This window comes from Zeus faber (assembly GCF_960531495.2).
Source record: "Zeus faber genome assembly, chromosome: 19".
In the NCBI taxonomy this organism is placed as follows: Eukaryota; Metazoa; Chordata; class Actinopteri; order Zeiformes; family Zeidae; genus Zeus; species Zeus faber.
Genome location: NC_137206.1, coordinates 19226867 through 19245560, shown reverse-complemented (window position 1 = coordinate 19245560; position 18694 = coordinate 19226867). Strand labels below are relative to the sequence as shown.

Sequence of the window (18694 nt, the reverse complement as noted above, 5' to 3'; positions counted from 1 at the left end):
TGTCTGCAGCAGCGGCTTGACCATGCCACCTTGACCCCGCAACAGTGTATTTAGTGAAGTTTATATACAGTATGTGCCAACATTTTCTTGGTATTTTTACGACACTACAAGCAGAAATTGTGGGTTCACCCTTCTGCAGGGATGGATCCCAGAACGGACCTACCGGGTATCGATGCAGGGGCCGAAGGTCAGGGGGCCCTCAAACAGAATTGAGCCTCAAAAACATTGAGCCAGAGAAGCAAGACCAGATTGACATTTTCAAATAACTTTTAAAATGTGTTTCACGGCCAGCCAGGAGACAACCACACTAAGTTCACTTCCAGACTCCAGTCTTAATCTTCAAATTATTAATCATAAAAATTGCAATCTTATCCTGTTTCAGTGTCAAGGTGCACTGGAAGCATCAGTGGAAGCCTCACCTCCTGATTTCTAGACAACGGCATTGGCATAATTCCTGCACCGAGAACCTCCTTGAAACTGGAGAGTGAAAGTCCTGCAGGTGCCAAAGGTCTTGTTTGTGACTTTCGGGTCAATGCAGAGTTTCTTAGATCCTAAGGCAGAGATTCTTTAGAAGAACCAACATGTTCCAACGTACCAATAAGAGGCTGTCACTGGCATAGTGGGAACACACAACATCCATTTAGTCCATTTAATTAGGAAAGGAACGTGATGCTACTTACTCCGCATTGGTGTGAACGGCAACAAATGTAAAGATGCACAGAGTTGAACCAGGAGAATGATATGTTCATTCTTTATTGATTAAAAATAATCAAGGGAACATGCTTTGAACTCCCAAGTAATCCCCCCCCCCAAAAAAAAAAAAAAAAAAAAAAAAAAAAAAAAAAATACAGAGCCAACAAAAAAGTGGAAATCTAAGAAACAAGTGAAAAATTTAAATACATTACAGCCTTCAGCTAATGCAGAGACTTAACCTTTTATTTTTCCTTTTTTTTTTTTAAGCCGTCTGTTGTATTCTGACAGCATCGTTAAAATACGGTAAAGCAAGACAGCAGAGGTTTGTTGGAAGGGGACAGGGGGAAAAAAACAACAAAAAAAAAAAAAAAGACGTGACATTGAATTCCGTGGGAAGAAAGGCTCAGTCTGGCCAACACACGCATGCAGAAACGCACGCCCAAATGCACACATGCAGTCCCGGAGCGTTTGGACCCCGTCACACTCCTACACCCACCAGGGTGTTTGAAACTACAGCAAGGTTCTGCAATATAATGGCACTAGATCTGGAAAGCACCACCGAGGTGATGACTTTCCTTCTCCTCTTTAATGAGAACATGCTTCAACTTGAGGAGAAGAAAGAAATTAAGTTACTCGGGTGTAACAGCGCTCCAAAAATCATAATCTTCACGTAATCCAACAGAACAGGAGGCTTGGTTTTATTCTTTTAAGGCGAGAGTAAAATGTAAGATGGACGAACCAAGAGTTTAGCCTCCGAGCAGCATTTATTTTCATAGGCATCTTGGGAGAGTAGTTTCCATCAAAACACCAACGGTAAAACCCGCCATTTTAGGAAGGTAAAACACTCTTTCTTACTGAGGTTCAAAGCCAACTACTAAGATAGACAATTGCAATTATGGCAAGAGAGGTTGTAATCATGGAACCTTTGTTATTACACATTCATTTTTCAAAAAACCCACCTATTGTCTTAACTAAGAAATAGGTTATCTCACACGTCCGAGCTCGACATCTTAGAACACATAACCTCAGCTTCAAATGCAAAGTAACTAAAATAATCATCCCTCATCTGGGAACATTAAGAGCTGTAATCCTTCTTCAGTCGACCCTGCTCAAAACCGAAGGGAACTAGACGGCGAAGCGGTGCACCTCGCCGAACCTCGTTGTAACGTGGACACGGGGATGGAAATAAAAAAAAAAATGAAGTTAAACGCTGAAATTTGGAGCCACATGTAAATAAACCACTTACGTGACGCAAAACAGAGGGATTTAAAAAGCCAAAACCTTCCCCGCTCCTTCGATCCACAATCATGGCATAGGACAGAAGAAAAAAAAAATAAAAAAAATAATAATAATCCCCAAATGAAAACACCCAGTATAAAAACAAATCAAAGCCAAATGTCACTATTTACACACTAGAAGTTAAGTCAAGTACTTGTTGTTCATCCAAATATGCATTTAAGTCTTTGAGAAACCCACTCCGAACGAGAGAACATCCAGGACACACACCTGATCATACAACACTTCAGGTACACTGTTGAAAAACTTTTCATTCACAAACTTCTTTTTGTTTTTTTAAATATATGCTTTTAACGAGGAAAAGTTGTAACAGTGTTGTGGTATACAAGACCAACCCTTTTGACTTTTCATATATATAAAAAAAAACCCCAAAAAAACAAAAGAACAAAAAAACAAGCGGAGGCAAAGAGAAGACTCATTTCCTACGTGGGCAAAGTATCGATGTCAGTTTTCCAGCTGCGCTACAAGGGCGACCCCCGTCCAGGACAAGGAAATCATATTATAAAAGGATTTAATTAAATAAAAAGTCAGTATGATGTCACGGTAACATCTGAGAGTTACAGCTTGGGGGGGGGGGGAATGGGTTGAAATTCCAGGAAACCCCCTGGAAAAAAACAAACTAGAATGAAGATTTTTATGCGTAGGGAGAACAAAATTCATCTGGAATTAATCTAAATCAAATAAAAACAACCAGCCTGGGTTAAGCTGCTTGGACCAAATAGAGATAGAGAGTGTGAAGGCTTCATTTAATTTTAATATTTTAACCATAAAAAGCATGTAAAATGACTGGTATCAGTATCAACTGCGTTTTGTAAAGAAAAACGTGGAACCCTGTGTTGAAGGACTATGTCGCTGGATCACTAAGGAGGCGTCATACCAAATAAATGTTGGACAACCAGGCGTGGAGCAGCAGATAAGGCAGCGTCACACTCACCAGCTTCGGGGGCGTTAGTTCAGATTGTGCAAATGCATCGAATATTACGCAGACAAAAGAAGAGAATAAAAGAGAACCACGCTGAAAGGAACCTGTGATAGGTACTCGCATCCTTCCTACATAGACACTGTAAACTTGTCTTGATTCTGACACTGTGCGCCGGGATCTTTGCGGCCACGGCGCGGCGCTGTTGCCTTTTTCCTATGGGCGACAGAAACAAAATATAACGGTATGGTTTTCTTTGGCAGTAGTTGTTTCTTTACAGCCATTGAAAGAGAGAAATGCATTTAAACTACTGTTTTGTTTTTTTCACTTTTTTTTTTGGCAAGCCACGGTCCCGGAGGTTTAGCTGATGCTCAGCTGCGCAAAGCCCATCAGTTTGACGTCGTCTGGAATTTCAGATCCCTCCACTCCAGAGGCCTGGTGAGAGAGCAGATGAAATTCGATCATTTTCGATAAACAGTGACAAAATGAGACATTTTGGCTTTGATACAGTGACTAGGAACGAGACACAGGGCATCCACAGGCCATTAAAAAAACAAACCTCAAACAAACCCACTGAAACACGAGCTGTGTACAAATAGAAAAAGTGCAGTCCAAAAACAAAATATGGATACATTTATTGAATTATTGTTCATTGAAAATATATCAGATTTCTTTAATAAAGGGTTAAGTGAAAACAAATAAATAAACAAATTAATTAATACATTTTTAATTTAAATTGGCCACATTCTGCCTTATATCGACAGATTTCGACAAAATCTGTTCAACTGCCAACTCTGGAGACCTAAATTGAATCGTTTTAATATTCCAACTTACCAGTTTGAAAGTGACATTTTTATTTGCTTGAGGCTCATCAACTATTTTCTGCAAATTAGCAGCAACTGAAAAGACAAAAAAGAGCGATGTTTCACCGCAGTGGGGGGAAAAGGAAAAAAGTTAACTTATAATGTCAACTCAGCTTATTTTGTTCACTCAGGAAGGGAGACATTGTAAATGATCTGTTAGGACTAAACTCTGGAACAAAGGCTATTTTAATGCGGGATGAACCAACACTGATTTGGGTATTGGGTCCGACACTAGGCTAAGATAAAATCTGTATCTGAAAATAACAAGCTCTGAATTGACCGTCAGCAAAATTATGGCAAGTCTGGCCTCCCTGAAAACCGTGTCAATCACTCTGTCCAGACAGCAGCCTGTGCGGGTTACTGACCTATAACTAAATCCTTGCCATCCACCAGGCCTGCAGACACCAGCTCCTGGGAAACTCCATCTGCCGTGTCTGTATAGAGGGAGAGAGACGGAGGAACAGGACTCCATCAAGATGCCGTGTTGGACACAGCCCACCAGAAACTACGCAGACGGCCCCTGAAAGAACACCGCGTGCTGGGAGATGTGCCAGACTAGCTGTGTTACTCAGATCCAAAATATCCTCACCCTCTGCCCTAGAAGTAAGGATGCACAAATGTCAACTTGAAAATAAAAAAAACAAAACAAAGGGTGATAGCATGAAACTTGACTTACCTCTCCCTGGCATGAATTCGAAGCGGATGTCGTTTAGTTCCTTCTTTAAATTTCTGGTGGAAAAGGGGAAAAAAAAAACATTTATGAATTAATCACAACTCTCAGTCCTGACACTTAGCCAGCACTGAAACCACCGTCTGACAGAAATGATAAGAAATCATATACTTTTCTCTCAGTCTGAACACGCGACAGATTATGTTTGTTCTGGCTACTCTCAACGCACAGTACGTGGATTTCATTGCAGGAGAAATGAGACACGCACCTTAACCTCAATACCAAACTGATAGGAGCCTTAGCAGCGTCGCTTGCAGGCTGTCAAAACACAGGAAAACACTAATTAAACAAAGGCCACAGGATAACTGGTCACTGAAAGACCTATATTATAAAATTTGGTTGACATGCAGTCCCAAAGAGATGTTTTAAACACCATGGAATCCGGGGGCGGAGGGACCTACCTGGAGAGGCACAGGAAGGCCCGGTGCGGGAGCTGCCGCCTGCGTGGTGATCGGAGCCGGGCCTGGAGCCTGAGGTAGTTCTGTGGCCGGTGGCTGGAGATGGCTGCTTAAAGGATCCGTCGACTGGAAAACCTGCTGGAGACAGTCCAGAAAATCCCCAAAATTACTGCATGTCGTGTGTCAGTAGAGCTGTAATAAGCATCACTGGAACTGTGTGTGGATATATATATATATATATATATATATATACACACACACACACGTTAAAAACTGCATTAAGCCAAACTTAACAAAATCACAATTTACATAAACAAACTCTGACACAATTGAGTAGCAGAAATATCGCTTAATGCAGCTTCAAGAATTTTATAATTGTGTATGCATTCCTTTGTTTAGGCTTAAGGTTTAGGGATGGTTAGGGATGGTAGCTCAGGAGGTAGAGCTGGTGGTCTAGTAATCTAAAGGTTGCTGGTTGGATCCCAGGCTCCTCCTGCTAGCATGCTGTAGTGTCCTTGAGCAAGACACTTAACCCCTCATTGCTCCTGATGGCTGCGTCTGTCGGTGTTTGAATAATTGTAAGTCGCTTTGGATAAAAGCGTCTGCTAAATGTAATGTTTAAATATAAATATGCTGCTGTCATTGTTATAATAGATTTTCTTATGCTACTTTGCACATTGCTCATCTTATATTTTATATACTTTTTTAATTTGCACTGACTATTCTTGAGCTGTTTATTACTTATTTAATTGTTATTTTGTTGATTTGTTTGTGAATTTAGTATACATATCTTCTTGCTCTGTACTTCATGGTCCCCACAGCAATGCTGCAACACCTAAATTGACCCCACAGGGGGTATCTTATCTTATCCACGGGGGGTATCTTATCTTATTGAAGCAATTGATTGAGCGTCTCTGGCACTCACCTCAGAATTCTGGGATCCCTCCTTCACTCTTGGCGACTACAGGATGGAAAACAGATGAGAAGATTATATTTGGAACTTAAACATCTCTGCCATGAATCAATCAAAATCTCTCACTCACTGACTCTCACTGACTCTCTCACTGACTCTCTCACACACACACACACACACACACACACACACACACACACACACACACACACACACACACACACACACACACACACACACACACACACACACACACACACACACACACACACTTTCTTGCGCATGAGAAAGCAAACATAGCTGTATGCTTTCGTCACTCATTTATTTTCCTTCTTGATGCGTCAATGTTTATTTTCAGAATCAATGCAGCAGGGACAAGATGTGTCCAATACTTATTATCATCTCAAAGAAACAGACTGCAGGGCCAGTTGATGTGTTGATTTTGTTATTAAAGGCATAAAAGCCACAGGTAGCTGGACATTTAATTTCCAAAATTATTTCAAACCTTTACCGTCGTAATCAACAGTCAAATTCCTTCTACATCTACTTGATCTAGAAGTTTGATAACGGAAACATAAACGAGTGACATTTCTGAGCAGGGCATTTTGCTGTATTAGATTCAAAAAGATGACAAGCAGAATCAATGGAGGCAAAGGCAAATTAAGAGCGTCCACACAATCAACTTTGTGTCTGATTTAGAGACCGCCTGTCTGCAAAGGAAAGCCCAACTGTGAGGAAAACAAGGAGACAAACTGACTCGTGAACTCATTTAGATGATCAAAGCAGCCCGAAGCCTGACTCAAAATATAGTCTCATGATCGACGTCACATATTTTACCTTATGACACAGATACATGTCAAATAATGCACAAAATGTACAAATTTAACAATGAAATCCAATCATATATCACCAAGATATTGATGGAAATCATGGATTCCCTCATCACTTCGTGAGACAGTAGAGGTAGAATAGAGGCAAAGTAGAGACAGGTAGAGAAGAGGTAAAGTAGAGGCAGGTAAAATACAGGTAGAGTAAAGGTAGGTAGAGTACAGGTAGAGTAAAGGCTGAATGAGTAGGGGTAAAGTAGAGGCAAGTAGAGAGAGTACAGGTACTGTAGGGTAGAGGTAGGTAGAGTCAAGTAGATTACAGATAGGGTAGAGGCAGAGAGAGAAGAGCTAAAGTAGAGGTAGGTAGAGTACAGGTAGAGTGGCGGCTGGTCAGGTAGAGGCAAGTAGATTACATATAGGGTAGAGGCAGATAGAGAAGAGGTAAAGTAGAGGCAGGTAGAGTAAAGGTTGGTAGAGTACAGGTAGAGTAAAGGCTGGCTGAGTAGGAGTAAAGTAGAGGCAGGTAGAGTATGGGTAGGGTAGAGGCAGATAGAGTACAGGTAGAGTAGCTGCAGGTCAAGAAGAGGTAAAGTAGAGGCAGCTGGAATACAGGTAGAGTAGAGGTAGGGAGAGTAAAGGTTGGGAGGGTAGAGGCTAGGTAGAGACAGGTAGAGTAGAGGCAGGAAGAGCAGAGGCAGGTAGAGTACAGGTAGGGTAGAGGCAGATAGAGTACAGGTAGAGTAAAGGCTGGCTGAGTAGGGGTAAAGTAGAGGCAAGTAGAGTACAGGCACTGTAGGGTAGAGGTAGGTAGATTACAGGTAGAGTGAGGGCTGGTCAGGTAGAGGTTAGGTAGAGGCAAGTAGATCACAGATAGGGTAGAGGCAGGGTAGAGGCAGATAGAGAAGAGGTAAAGTAGAGGCAGGTAGAGTACAGGTAGAGGAGAGGCAGGTAGAGTACAGGTAAAGTAGAGGCAGGTAGAGTACAGGTAGAGTAGAGTACAGGTAGAGTAAAGACTGGCTGAGTAGGGGCAAAGTAGAGGCAGATAAGAGTATAGGTAGGGTAGAGGCAGATATAGTACAGGTAGAGTAGCTGCAGGTCAAGTCGAGGAGTGGTAGGTAGAGTACAGGTAGAGTAAAGGTTGGTTGGGTAGAGGCTGGGTAGAGACAGGTAGAGTAGAGGTAAAGTAGAGGCAGGTAGAGTACAGGCAGAGGCAAGTAGAGAAGAAGTAAAGTAGAGGCAGGTGGAGGAAAGGCAGGTCTAGTAGCTGTAAAATAGAGGCAGTTAGAGTACATCTAGGGTGAAGGCAGGTAGAGTATGTGTAGAGTAAAGGAAGCTAGAGCACACATACAGTAAAGGCAGGTCAAGTACACATACAGTAAAGTCAGGAAGAGTACACGTAAAGCAAAGGCAGGTAGAGTACACAGAGTAGAGTAGCAGGTGAGTAGAGGCAGGTAGCGGAGAGGTGAAGTAGAGGTAGAGTAAAGTAGAGGTAGTTTGATGGTGGTCTCAGGAGACTGGGAATAACTGATGACAGGGCTACCAAGAGGCTGCTATAGTTTCTACACAACTGCACATAAACAACCGAATCAAAACGTTTACCCAGAAACTATTGTTGTCATCTTATAATGAAGTTATTTACTGGGTAAAAAAAAAAAGAAAAGTTTTTGCGATATGTTTAAAAAAAAAAAAAGTCATATTCAAAATGAGTTCAGTGTGTACCAAACACTCCAAGTTCAGTTTGCCATTCAAAAGAAGAAAACAAAACTGCATTTAAGTTATGATGATTTAATTGATCAATGACCATTAGTACTTCAATTTAGGTTCTCTTGCAAGGTTGATAAGTACGGCACCTCACATTGATTAAAAGGTTTGAATTAGTCAGTATCAGTTACATCAAACAGCCTTGAAAAATAGAACAAAAGAAATACAAATGGCTTCCAGGAAGGGGAAACTCTCTCTTGTCTCGAGCGCTGCATGAGCCTCAAAATCCCTGTACCCTGACACTGAACTGCCCTGCATCAGAGTTCCTCCAAGATGAAAACGTTTTGACAGTCGGCAGGAGGCGACCGGTGTATGCAGTTTGGCTTTGTAGGAAATTTGATGTAGAACGGATCCACAGCTGTTGAAATCACAGCACATTCAATATTTATTTTCCAGGCCACATCTGCTACATAATCGGTAATCCTCTATACCCATGCGGCGTTTGAGAACCCTTTGTGACCTGGCCATTAGGTTTCCTGAAACCAAATGGCCAAAAATGAACTTAATTATTGCCAGGCGAGCTTTACGTCAGCTGGACTGGCGATGGGTCTCAAGTTATGTAACTCGAACTGTACAGGCCTCCTCAGTCAGGGCACGAGAAATTTAAATACGTGAGGTCACGCCTGTGGCACTGGATTCACCTGGCGAAGTGGCATACGTTTTTAACCAGCTACGATAATCGATACCTACGACCTAAAGCCAAACCGCTTAGTTCGTCAATACCGACTCCCCTACTCTCTTCTCTTAGGTCATATGTGGGCAGAGAGAGTCCTTCCTTGTTAGGAGAAGCATTTGTATTTGGGAGGCAGAGGGACAACCCTGGCCGCGGGCAGCTCGAGTGGGTAGGAGAAGCGCACTTGTCGCCTGGGTGCGCTAACAGCCTTGGACTGCTGCTCCTTCGCCAGACAGAGAACACACACACACAGGAGACTGAGTGGAGGGACACTGGACACAGGACTAGCACGCTCGTACACGGACATGAGAACGACGCGTAAAACCGATACAACAGTGAGAGGACATCTCTAGAGGCCATTACAGACAGTGCGTGGACATGATGGGCTGTGCGTTACAAATGATCTGGCATCGAGGTGTGTCGGGATGGAGCTCGGAAGCCGCTCCGGACCTTCTCACCCTTAGCGCAGCGACAGCGGCGCGGCCTTCCTCGCTTTCCTCGTCCAACTCGTCGTCGCTCCACTCCCACTCACCGTCTTCCGTTTTGTGCAGCCGGCCGCTGGAGCCGGGCACTCTTCGCACCTGTGGACAGGGAACACCGCACACACGGATTCTAACGACGACTGAAAGTGGCATGTTTGATTCCGCATGGAAACTCTGGTCGAGGCTTCCATGCCACAGGGTCGCCATTTTTCAAGCGAGGCTTCATTCAAATGTTGGTTCCCATCATTTATAACTGTTCATATGACAACCTCGCTGGACGCTTTTACTATTGAGAAACTTACCACTCCGCTACAGTTTCTCCCTGTGCTTAAGTGCAGTCTAATGGGGCTTTTGGCTACATCCACTCTTAACGTGAGAGACTAGAAACCAGAAGTTGCTCGCCTTTAGACTTTGTTGCCAATGTCAGACTTTGGACGTACTGCGGCGATTGCAAAAAGTAGTTTCAAATAACGTCATATCCCCATTATTCAAAACATACACGATGGAAATACACTATGGCACAAAATGTGAGCTTCCCGTTTCCCAAAAGCATATTCAAAATGATTTTTTCAAGGCTAACCCCCTGGGCCACACGAGAGGCGACACGTCAGCGTTGCGAAAGCACTTCAGATATGCTTCCATGTTAATCGATATGGAAGGTCACACCCGCAGAAGCGACATCGTTGCAAAAGCCGCATGCCGCGACGCTCCTGAACCCCTCACGTTTTCTTAAGCTTCAGCTTTATTTTTCCAGTCGCAAAGCGTAAACTGGGGCGTAGATTCACCGTAGAGGTCCATTCGAAAGATGTATTCAGTGAAAATGACCTAGAAAAATGAGCAAGCCTAGTATGTATCAACCACATATATAAAATCGATGATGTACAGTCCCGACGTGGAAAAATGAGTTTAATTAACAAACCAAAACATTTTCCCCCACAACAAATTCAACATCACTTGTGTAAGGAAGATTTTATTGGTCTGGTATACCGTACCTGTCGGCAAGAGATTTTTTCACATATTATTATTATATTTTTTTTTTTTCATTTAATAACCGAACCACAAATAACTGATTACAAAAAATAATCAGAAAACAATTTATTACAGAAATAGCACAATGAATACAGTTATCTAGATTGTGGAAATCTCCTGCATCCTCATCTGGTATGGGACGAACCCACCGCTGCCGTCCCTGTGCCTCCTCCTTCCGACCCACAGAGAAAGAAGCGGCACCGCCTTCCTCCAGCCAATAGCCGCAATGTATTTAAAGATTATTACTCATTCCAGTGATAAAACATGTTGTATTTAAAGATTATTATTCATTCCGGCAATATAACACATTGTATTCAAGCCAGAAGCTGCTGTGTGTAAATGGAAACAATATGCGCTAAACTAACTAATCCAATTACATTAATAAACAAACGCAGAGATTCACTTACCCAATGAAAATTGAGAAATTTCACAATTTGAAGTTTCAAGTCTGGGGAATGCTGCTTACGCAAGCGCGTCGTAGACGGGATGAAGACGTCAAATGACACGCCCCTTTCGTGTTGACGACACGTCGCTGACGATGTGGCCCAGGGCTTAAACGTTTGCCCATTAGACTTCATCTAAGCACAGTGAGGAGCTGCAGCAGAGTGGTAAGTTTCTCAATAGTAATGTGTTTGGCGAGGTTGTGCTATGAAAAGTTATTAATGATGGGAACCAACATTTGGTTCATCAAGGCCTGCGTTAAAAAAAAAAGTAAATAAATAGCGAACCTATCCTGTAAACTTTGCAAGACGCATTAGTTGTTGGAAAGATTAAAAACATTTTTTTTTTTTTTACAAGTTTTTAAAGACTCTAATTTCACTCCAATGGTTTTCCTTACCTTTCTTGATCTCTCTGTTATTGTGGGCGCTCTCTGAAGTAACCTCTCTTGCAGGTACTCGTTATTCTGCCATGAGAAAGAAGAAAATAAAGATCTCATTTTAAATGCTATGAGGCAGTTTTTGAAGAAAGAGCATTGATAACTGAAGTTTTTAACAATAATATTAACACAAAATGCATTAACAAAATCTAATGTGATTCAATTTCATAGCCATAATCATTTTGTCATTCACTCATTTTCCGCTTCAATACATTCTGAGTATAATTGGTCTAGTCTGGGTGTACTGTCATCGCCACAAGTGGGCCTGACACACACAGTTATTAAATTGTCATATATGACGCCCTCTGCTGTACATATCAAGTACTGCAGGCCTACTGACTAGAGTCATGCACAAAAAACCAAGTAGCATTCAGGCTATGTTAAAAGCTGAACCAGCACTCCAGTTGTTTCTGTTTCTAGAGTACTGAACAGCCGGAAGCTAGAAATAGAAAGCTTATCCCCGCCTTTGTTATAGCAGCGTCCAGTGGAATGCTGAAATGACCTCAGCTCGGGTGGAATATATCAAACAGATGAGCCAACCGACAAAAAGGCTTGATACACACCTTGGGGTGGGGTTGAATGTATTTTGGACCCAGATACGTATCATGTGTCTGGCTATTTCAAACATCGTGATCATTCTGGGGGTGACGGAGAGAAAGGGCCTTTCAGGTTCAGTGCCCAACTCTCTCTGTCGTGCATGTGTCTGCTGACTCGCTGGTCAACTGATTGGGCGTCAAGGGCCGGAGGAAAAAACAACAACGTACCTTTGCTTTCTGGAAGAATTTATGCTTCAGCAACTCTGACGACGTTGGCCTGAGAAAAAAAAAAAAAAAAAAAAAAGGGGGAGAAACAACAATTATCCCTAACCCTAGGCTTTTCAACATTATGGAGAGGAGGCTTTTGATAGTCCTTATGGTAGGAATAAATATCAAATACTATATTAGCTTAATTTTTTTTAATCCTTTAGGTGAATTGATAATGAAAAAAAAAATTGGATCCCATTTGAAGGAATACTTCCTTATGAGGTTGATTTAGAGATTGTTCTATTTTATCTTTTTTCCGCCTTATATATTTACTTATATTTCTTAGTCCTTTGCTAAATGAGTTGATTAGGAAATTAAAAAGTACATGTATAATGTGCTAACTGAATCAACTTCTAGATGCATGTTCTATAAATGGCCCAGAGTCAACATCTCAGTTTGATCTCAATATAGTTTGTGGCCTCCTGCCTTATATAGTATTGTTGTTCTCCTCCTCGGGCAATCATCGTACGCACCTTTTCTCTGGATCCTTCTGTAGACACAGGGAAATCATCTTCCTGAAAGATTTGCCGTATTTCTTCACCATCTCCTTGTCTGTGATGCCGGTCTCCAGACCAGGGGGATCGTTCTGTAGCGTCAGCATCAACACCTGAACACACAACACCGCAATAACATTCAGACCAAAACGACTATTTCCCCACAGGGACATTAAATCACCATCTGATTTAATATCATCTGAAATTTGATTGCACTTTAATGACCACCTTGCAGAAAATTTGGCGGGTTAGAGAGCAATAAAGTGACCATAGGGTCATAAGTAAAAATAATGACAATAAACCAATATAAACCATCAGGATAATATTCTCAATAGCCATATGTATAAACAGTATGTTTAAGTGTAAATCAATAATAATTTCCAACATTCTTGAATAGGACCAGCAAAAAATAAATAAAAATAAAAATAAAATGACCAAATGTAGAATGTATATTTTTTCTTTTGACACAATAATTTATACGGATCACTTTTACCTTCATTAAAACAGAGAAAGGCTTCATACCACATTCAGTTGTGGAGGAGCAGAGAAGAGCAACGTGGGCCTGTGCTGTACATACACAGTTGTACACTAACTGAGAACTCACCTTCATGGGGGGGTATTTGTGATAAGGTGCGGCCCCAGTGGCGAGCTCGATGGCTGTGATGCCAAAGCTCCAGATATCGGCTTTGAAGTCGTAACCCCTGACCTGCAGACGAGAATAAAATCCTCAGCTCACGCCGATCACATCAACTTTGATCTGCTCTTCAGATGAAGCTGAACCAGGACGTGATAGTGAAGAGCATTCTCCCTCTTCTCTGAGCTATGTTTACAGACAGAGAAGTGTAGACACTAGTTTTAATAGGCTTACTGCTGAAACAGTCTGGGCATTTCCCCTTCCTTAAGAAGCCATTTTTACAACTAGAAATTCTCTCCATTTTAAAGCCCACAAGCTCAGATTCCAAAGTATTATAAGTACTTAGTTAGAAATGTGAGGCCTGAAGCAATAGCTCAACATTCACATTCTTAGAAATGCATTTATAATTCACTGAATTAGGCATGAATCATAGCACCAAAGAATCTTAAATGTAAACAGTTTAATGTGCCGTGCTCTGCCAATTGATGTCTTATTTTCTCATCTTTCTCAAGTAAGAAGAGACCATATTAAACGTGGTTGTGCATTGGTTGGTGGTTGTGCTCTGCCATTGTTACAGGGGTCTAAGCAGATGGTCAAAGCAGATAATGTTCCATTTTTCTTTTTCTGTCATAGGTTGATATGATGACACTAAAATATGTCCTTTTGATACACGACATGTGTAAAGTTTAACACAATATTTTCATATTTACTGCGAATATCGATCCGCTAGACATGATAATAATGCAAATCTGTTCCAAAAAAAAATAAAAATAATAATATATATGTATATATACATATCTCTCGATAAATATCGGTCAAACAGAGGATTAACTTTCTCACAAGCACTCACCTGTTCCATGACCTCTGGAGCCATCCAACATGGCGTTCCCACAAACGTTTTCCGGACTTTATTTCTAGTGATGTCACCTCCTGTAGCTAGAAAGGCACTGACACCAAAGTCTAAAGAAAAAAGAAATAAACACATTTGAACTACATGTGGTTCCTTGTCTTGTCAACAAACTACCCGTGAACTACCTTAGTGTAGCTTAAAAAAAAAAAAGCTAAGTGGCAAATTCTTCAATGTCTTCTCTGGTTGTCTAGATCAGCTACTATGAAATCTGTTTCTTTTGACTGCTTTTGGACTAAATACCTGCAATTTGCACCGAGCCATCTTCCCCAAGCAGAATGTTCCCTGCCTTCAAGTCCCTAAAAAAGACAAAGGACGACATATTACAGAAGTGTCTGACAGGATTGAGCCTCGCTTGTCCATGCAAAAACCATTGTAGATTTTGACATTTGAATTTTAGTCAAGAAGATCTTGCCAATATCCAGTGTGACTTGTGACAGGGTTTAAACAAAACCACAGGCCTTTGACAGGAACTTAGCTGTTGTCGGAATCATAAATTGAATCCACTGGGCGACAGTGAGACCATCGTACCAAGGACAACATCCTCTAATTCCTCCTCATTCCATTCTCATCGCATATTGCCAACTTGACATCAAAGCTTAAAATCGAAGAACAGGAGATGGTGAACACGGAAGCCTCATTAGGCATAGGAGTAGCTCTTTACAGCGAAAAGCGGATCATTTGGCACCATCCTGGTCCCTCAGGTAGAGACTCACAACTGTTCTCAGTTTGATCAATTTCAGTTTACAAAAGGTCCAAGGACATACTTACAGCTATTTCACCTGCTATGTTTTGTTTGCAACAGTCAATCTGGTACTACAGAAAGAGCAACTATCCGTGCGGCACTATTACTTTCAGCCCCTGTACAATCCAGTACATAGACACTTCAAATGAGCAATTCCAAAGGGCCTTCTCGAGATAATTTAACGGCATAATTGGAGCTACTATCAAAAATTATTACTTTACTGTAAAAAGGTCATTAGATGAAGCTTTTACAGAAGGTTATTTCCTTTCCTCCGTGCGCCAAAGTTTCCTCGTATTCAGCCCGGTATAATATTTTGTATAATATAGCTTTTATTTGCGGTTGAGAGCAGTGAATTTGCTCATCCCAGCTTGGACTCCCCCGGTAGTGCTAAGAGGATATGGGGGGGGGGACAGCTGTCTGAGTGCCTGTCTGCACGTGCTCGCACCTCTGAATGCTCACATGCACTAACAGAGACTCACACAGACATAGACACACAGCGGATGAACACCGCCACCTCACTCGCCAGACAGTCGTCATGGCAACAGACTCACCAGAGATAAGTCTGACAAAGGGTCATGTGAAAGGCGTGGAAATAACAAAAAGATAGGATGGAGGCAATGTCACGATTCAGGGAAAAGAGTCGTCACCGCGAGGTGTTCAGGGGAAAGGGAGGGCTATGAACTGAATCCACATTTTTATGTTGATAAATGGGGGAGGAAAAAAAACAAAAACAAGACGGCTTCCTAAAACTGATTTCCTTAACGGATATTACACTCTATGTTGTTCCTCACTATTTAATTATGGGGAGAAAACTTTAATTCAGGTAATTTACCAGGAATGTATGACCTAACTATTGAGTTCGCTTTGAAACCAAGAGGGGGCACCAGAGTGAAATACTGCAGAATTCTGCTCGTAAAAACTGCTCTTGGACCACTCCAGAAGAACAAATGAGTCTCAATGAAAGTAAAAATAGACTGGTATGGGGATGAGATGGAGCACGGCTTCCAGAGCTTCCACGGAACAAAGCCTCCCTTGTCTTTTTCGCACTATGCAGGGGGGCATACAATTCTGCTCACACATTAGTACACACAAATACGCACACAGACACACGCAGTGAAGCAACAGGAGGAAGCATTTGGTGCATGAATGTTTGTGGTGGTTGAAAATGTTCCTGTGCTACCAAGACCTTCTTGATAATTGCTTACATATTGCTAGAGCAGAGGGGGTCTTCCGAGGGCGAAGCACAACACGTGTGTTGATTCAGAAGCTTCACTTCGGCGATCTTAGCTCTTGATCTGACTTTAGACTTTAAGTCCCATTAAGGTCGTTGACCTAGATCTTAGGGTTCTCACTGAACCCCAAGGAGAATGGGGCACAACATCGGGAGTTTAGCCTTTAAAACTCCCTCTGGTGTTGCAGGACCCCACTTCTCTGCTAAGAGGCGGAATGCATGATCATTTACAAGTGAGCTACTCAAATGGACAGCGCTCTGAAAGCACTCAAGAGTTATGCAGGTCAGCAATTAAAGTCTTTGTGAAAATGCTTCTGAAAAAAAAAAAAAAAAAAAATGCTTCTGAATCCTGGTGAGGACCCCTTTCACTCAGAGCCCTTCAGGAAAAATACCACAGAATCAATAGATCTCAGTGACAAGGCGGGGGAGCTGTGGACACAGCGCCCAAAAGGATGGAACGCAGGATTTGTGCGGTATTAGGAACAGCGACTGAAACCAAAGACGGGGATTCCCCGGCCAAGCAAATGGTCTCCGAGGCGCTGTGTGGAGTGAAGATTAACACACAAACAAAAAACTACCGACCACTCAGCCGCACACTGAACAGGCGGGGCAATTTGTGTCGGCCTGTTTTAAGCGCCTTGGCTAAACTGTGCCGTTAAGGGTGAGCAACCTCGACAGAAAGGACCTCCCCTGTGTATGTGGAGAAGCGTTCGTGTACGCTTATTCCTAGACAAGCTTGGTTATGTAACTGTCCCACCAGAAAAGATGAGGAAAGAGGGGATGAGGAATAGACCTGACAGCTTCAGCAAAAGGCCTCATTGCACCAAAGACAGGCAACCCATTAGAAATGTCTGCAGTGGGACAGACACCCTCTGACTGCACTCCAGGCTTGTGACAATGCCACTTTGCAGGTCAGAACAATGACCTTTACAGCTGTGATGACTGCTAAACTACATCTGGTCATGTTAAAATCCACTTCTGTAGCACCCACTTATGCAACTCAAAGGGAATTAACAGGAAAATGTAAACCGTGTTACCTAATTTTACCTGGTGGCAATAGCACAAACAAGCATGATTTTCTGATGGTTCATTTGAGATTGAATGAGTGGTTGAGATTGAATCTTACCCTTAAGGACGAGAGAGGCAATGATGAGTGCACAAAATACAAACATATCCAACACCTGTACGGCTGGTAGAAGTAATGTGTCCTGTCATGTTTTCTACCTTTTGGCATTGGGGTTTTGCCTAAGTCAGTTAAGCATGCTATAATTAACAGGTCGAGGGTGCACCACTCCCCGAGCCAGGAAAGTGTTAAAGCTTGTGGCAAAAATCCTAAACAATAAGCTCTGATGTAATTGGAACTGGATAGTTTCATTCCAAAGTAAAACAGTTCACGTGGTAACACAAATGGCATAGAAAATAGTGAGTCCGAGAGAATGTGATTGATAATTTGTGATATGGATCTAATTTTGTCTAAACCAAGGTGAGTAAGACAAATGTAGAAGAGTCTGCCCAACAGAGGCAGAAGTTTTTTTTAAACAGCTTGAGATGAAGGCTTCATACAGTCATTAAGATTCACAGCAGAAGAGAATGGGTGAGTCATAGGGAAGAGCATAAGGTGACACAGTCCAGTTTTTAGAGTTCCCGTGAAATGCACAATCACTTTCCATTGAGACAAATTGAAATTTTCCAAGTTCCCATGGAATGCAGCATCAGTTCAAACAAAATTTCCGAGCGCCACCAACCCAGGTCCCTTCGTTAGGCTATTTCCGGTATGTCGGCTCCGCGTTCTTTAGAGAAGTTTTTTTCAGAAATATTTGCTCCACAATATAGATCGATGTGGATCAAACTTGGACCACAAAATGTCTGGACTATCCCGAATACAACGACGCCTCATTCCTGTCCGTGGGTTCAGTGGTTGCTGTGCATCAGACACTTTCAGAAAAATGACTAGGACAAAAACATTAATAAAAATCCCAATAAAAACAATACGGTTCCAGCACTGCGGGCTGGATCCCTAAAAACCCTGTCAAACCCTCACTCCCACCAGCCATCCATTCATATGATGCTGAGAGACATAAAGGCAAATGGGCCAGTGCCTTAAAAGGACTGAAATTCTAAAGGCCATTAAATTTTAAGCGGTTTCCATACCTTTGAGCAATACCAGTTTATCAAGCAGGGCACTATTAAACAGAGGTCATTATACAGCACCGATGAGTGATGACTAAGCAAGATATACAAGGCCCGTCTAAATTTATAACCTCATGAAAAGTTAGCCAAGCAGTGTGGACCTGGCAAGAAAGATTTATCCTCATCTGGTAGCGCTTGCGCCTCGGCATTAGGCAGAGGTCATTGTCTGTGACATCACATCCTGGTGCCAAGCTCACAGCGCCACAAACAGCCATAAAATGAAAAAAAA

General features: G+C 42.1%; 1 protein-coding gene across 1 annotated transcript in view; it reads right to left on the bottom strand.

Annotated features, from left to right (window-relative positions):
- Positions 1-855: 855 nt before the first annotated feature.
- Positions 856-18694, bottom strand: part of oxsr1b (oxidative stress responsive kinase 1b) — a 48936-nt gene continuing 31097 nt past the window's right edge. Inside the window, exons 5-18 of the mRNA XM_080020289.1 lie at positions 14543-14598; positions 14243-14352; positions 13363-13464; positions 12738-12871; positions 12226-12274; positions 11423-11488; positions 9532-9654; positions 5825-5860; positions 4903-5037; positions 4710-4759; positions 4448-4500; positions 4137-4205; positions 3743-3807; positions 856-3343 (exon numbers count right to left, since the gene is read on the bottom strand). Coding sequence (XP_079876415.1) covers positions 3269-3343; positions 3743-3807; positions 4137-4205; positions 4448-4500; positions 4710-4759; positions 4903-5037; positions 5825-5860; positions 9532-9654; positions 11423-11488; positions 12226-12274; positions 12738-12871; positions 13363-13464; positions 14243-14352; positions 14543-14598 — 1123 coding nt within the window. The 3' untranslated portion in view covers positions 856-3268. The remainder of the gene's footprint in view (positions 3344-3742; positions 3808-4136; positions 4206-4447; positions 4501-4709; positions 4760-4902; positions 5038-5824; positions 5861-9531; positions 9655-11422; positions 11489-12225; positions 12275-12737; positions 12872-13362; positions 13465-14242; positions 14353-14542; positions 14599-18694) is intronic.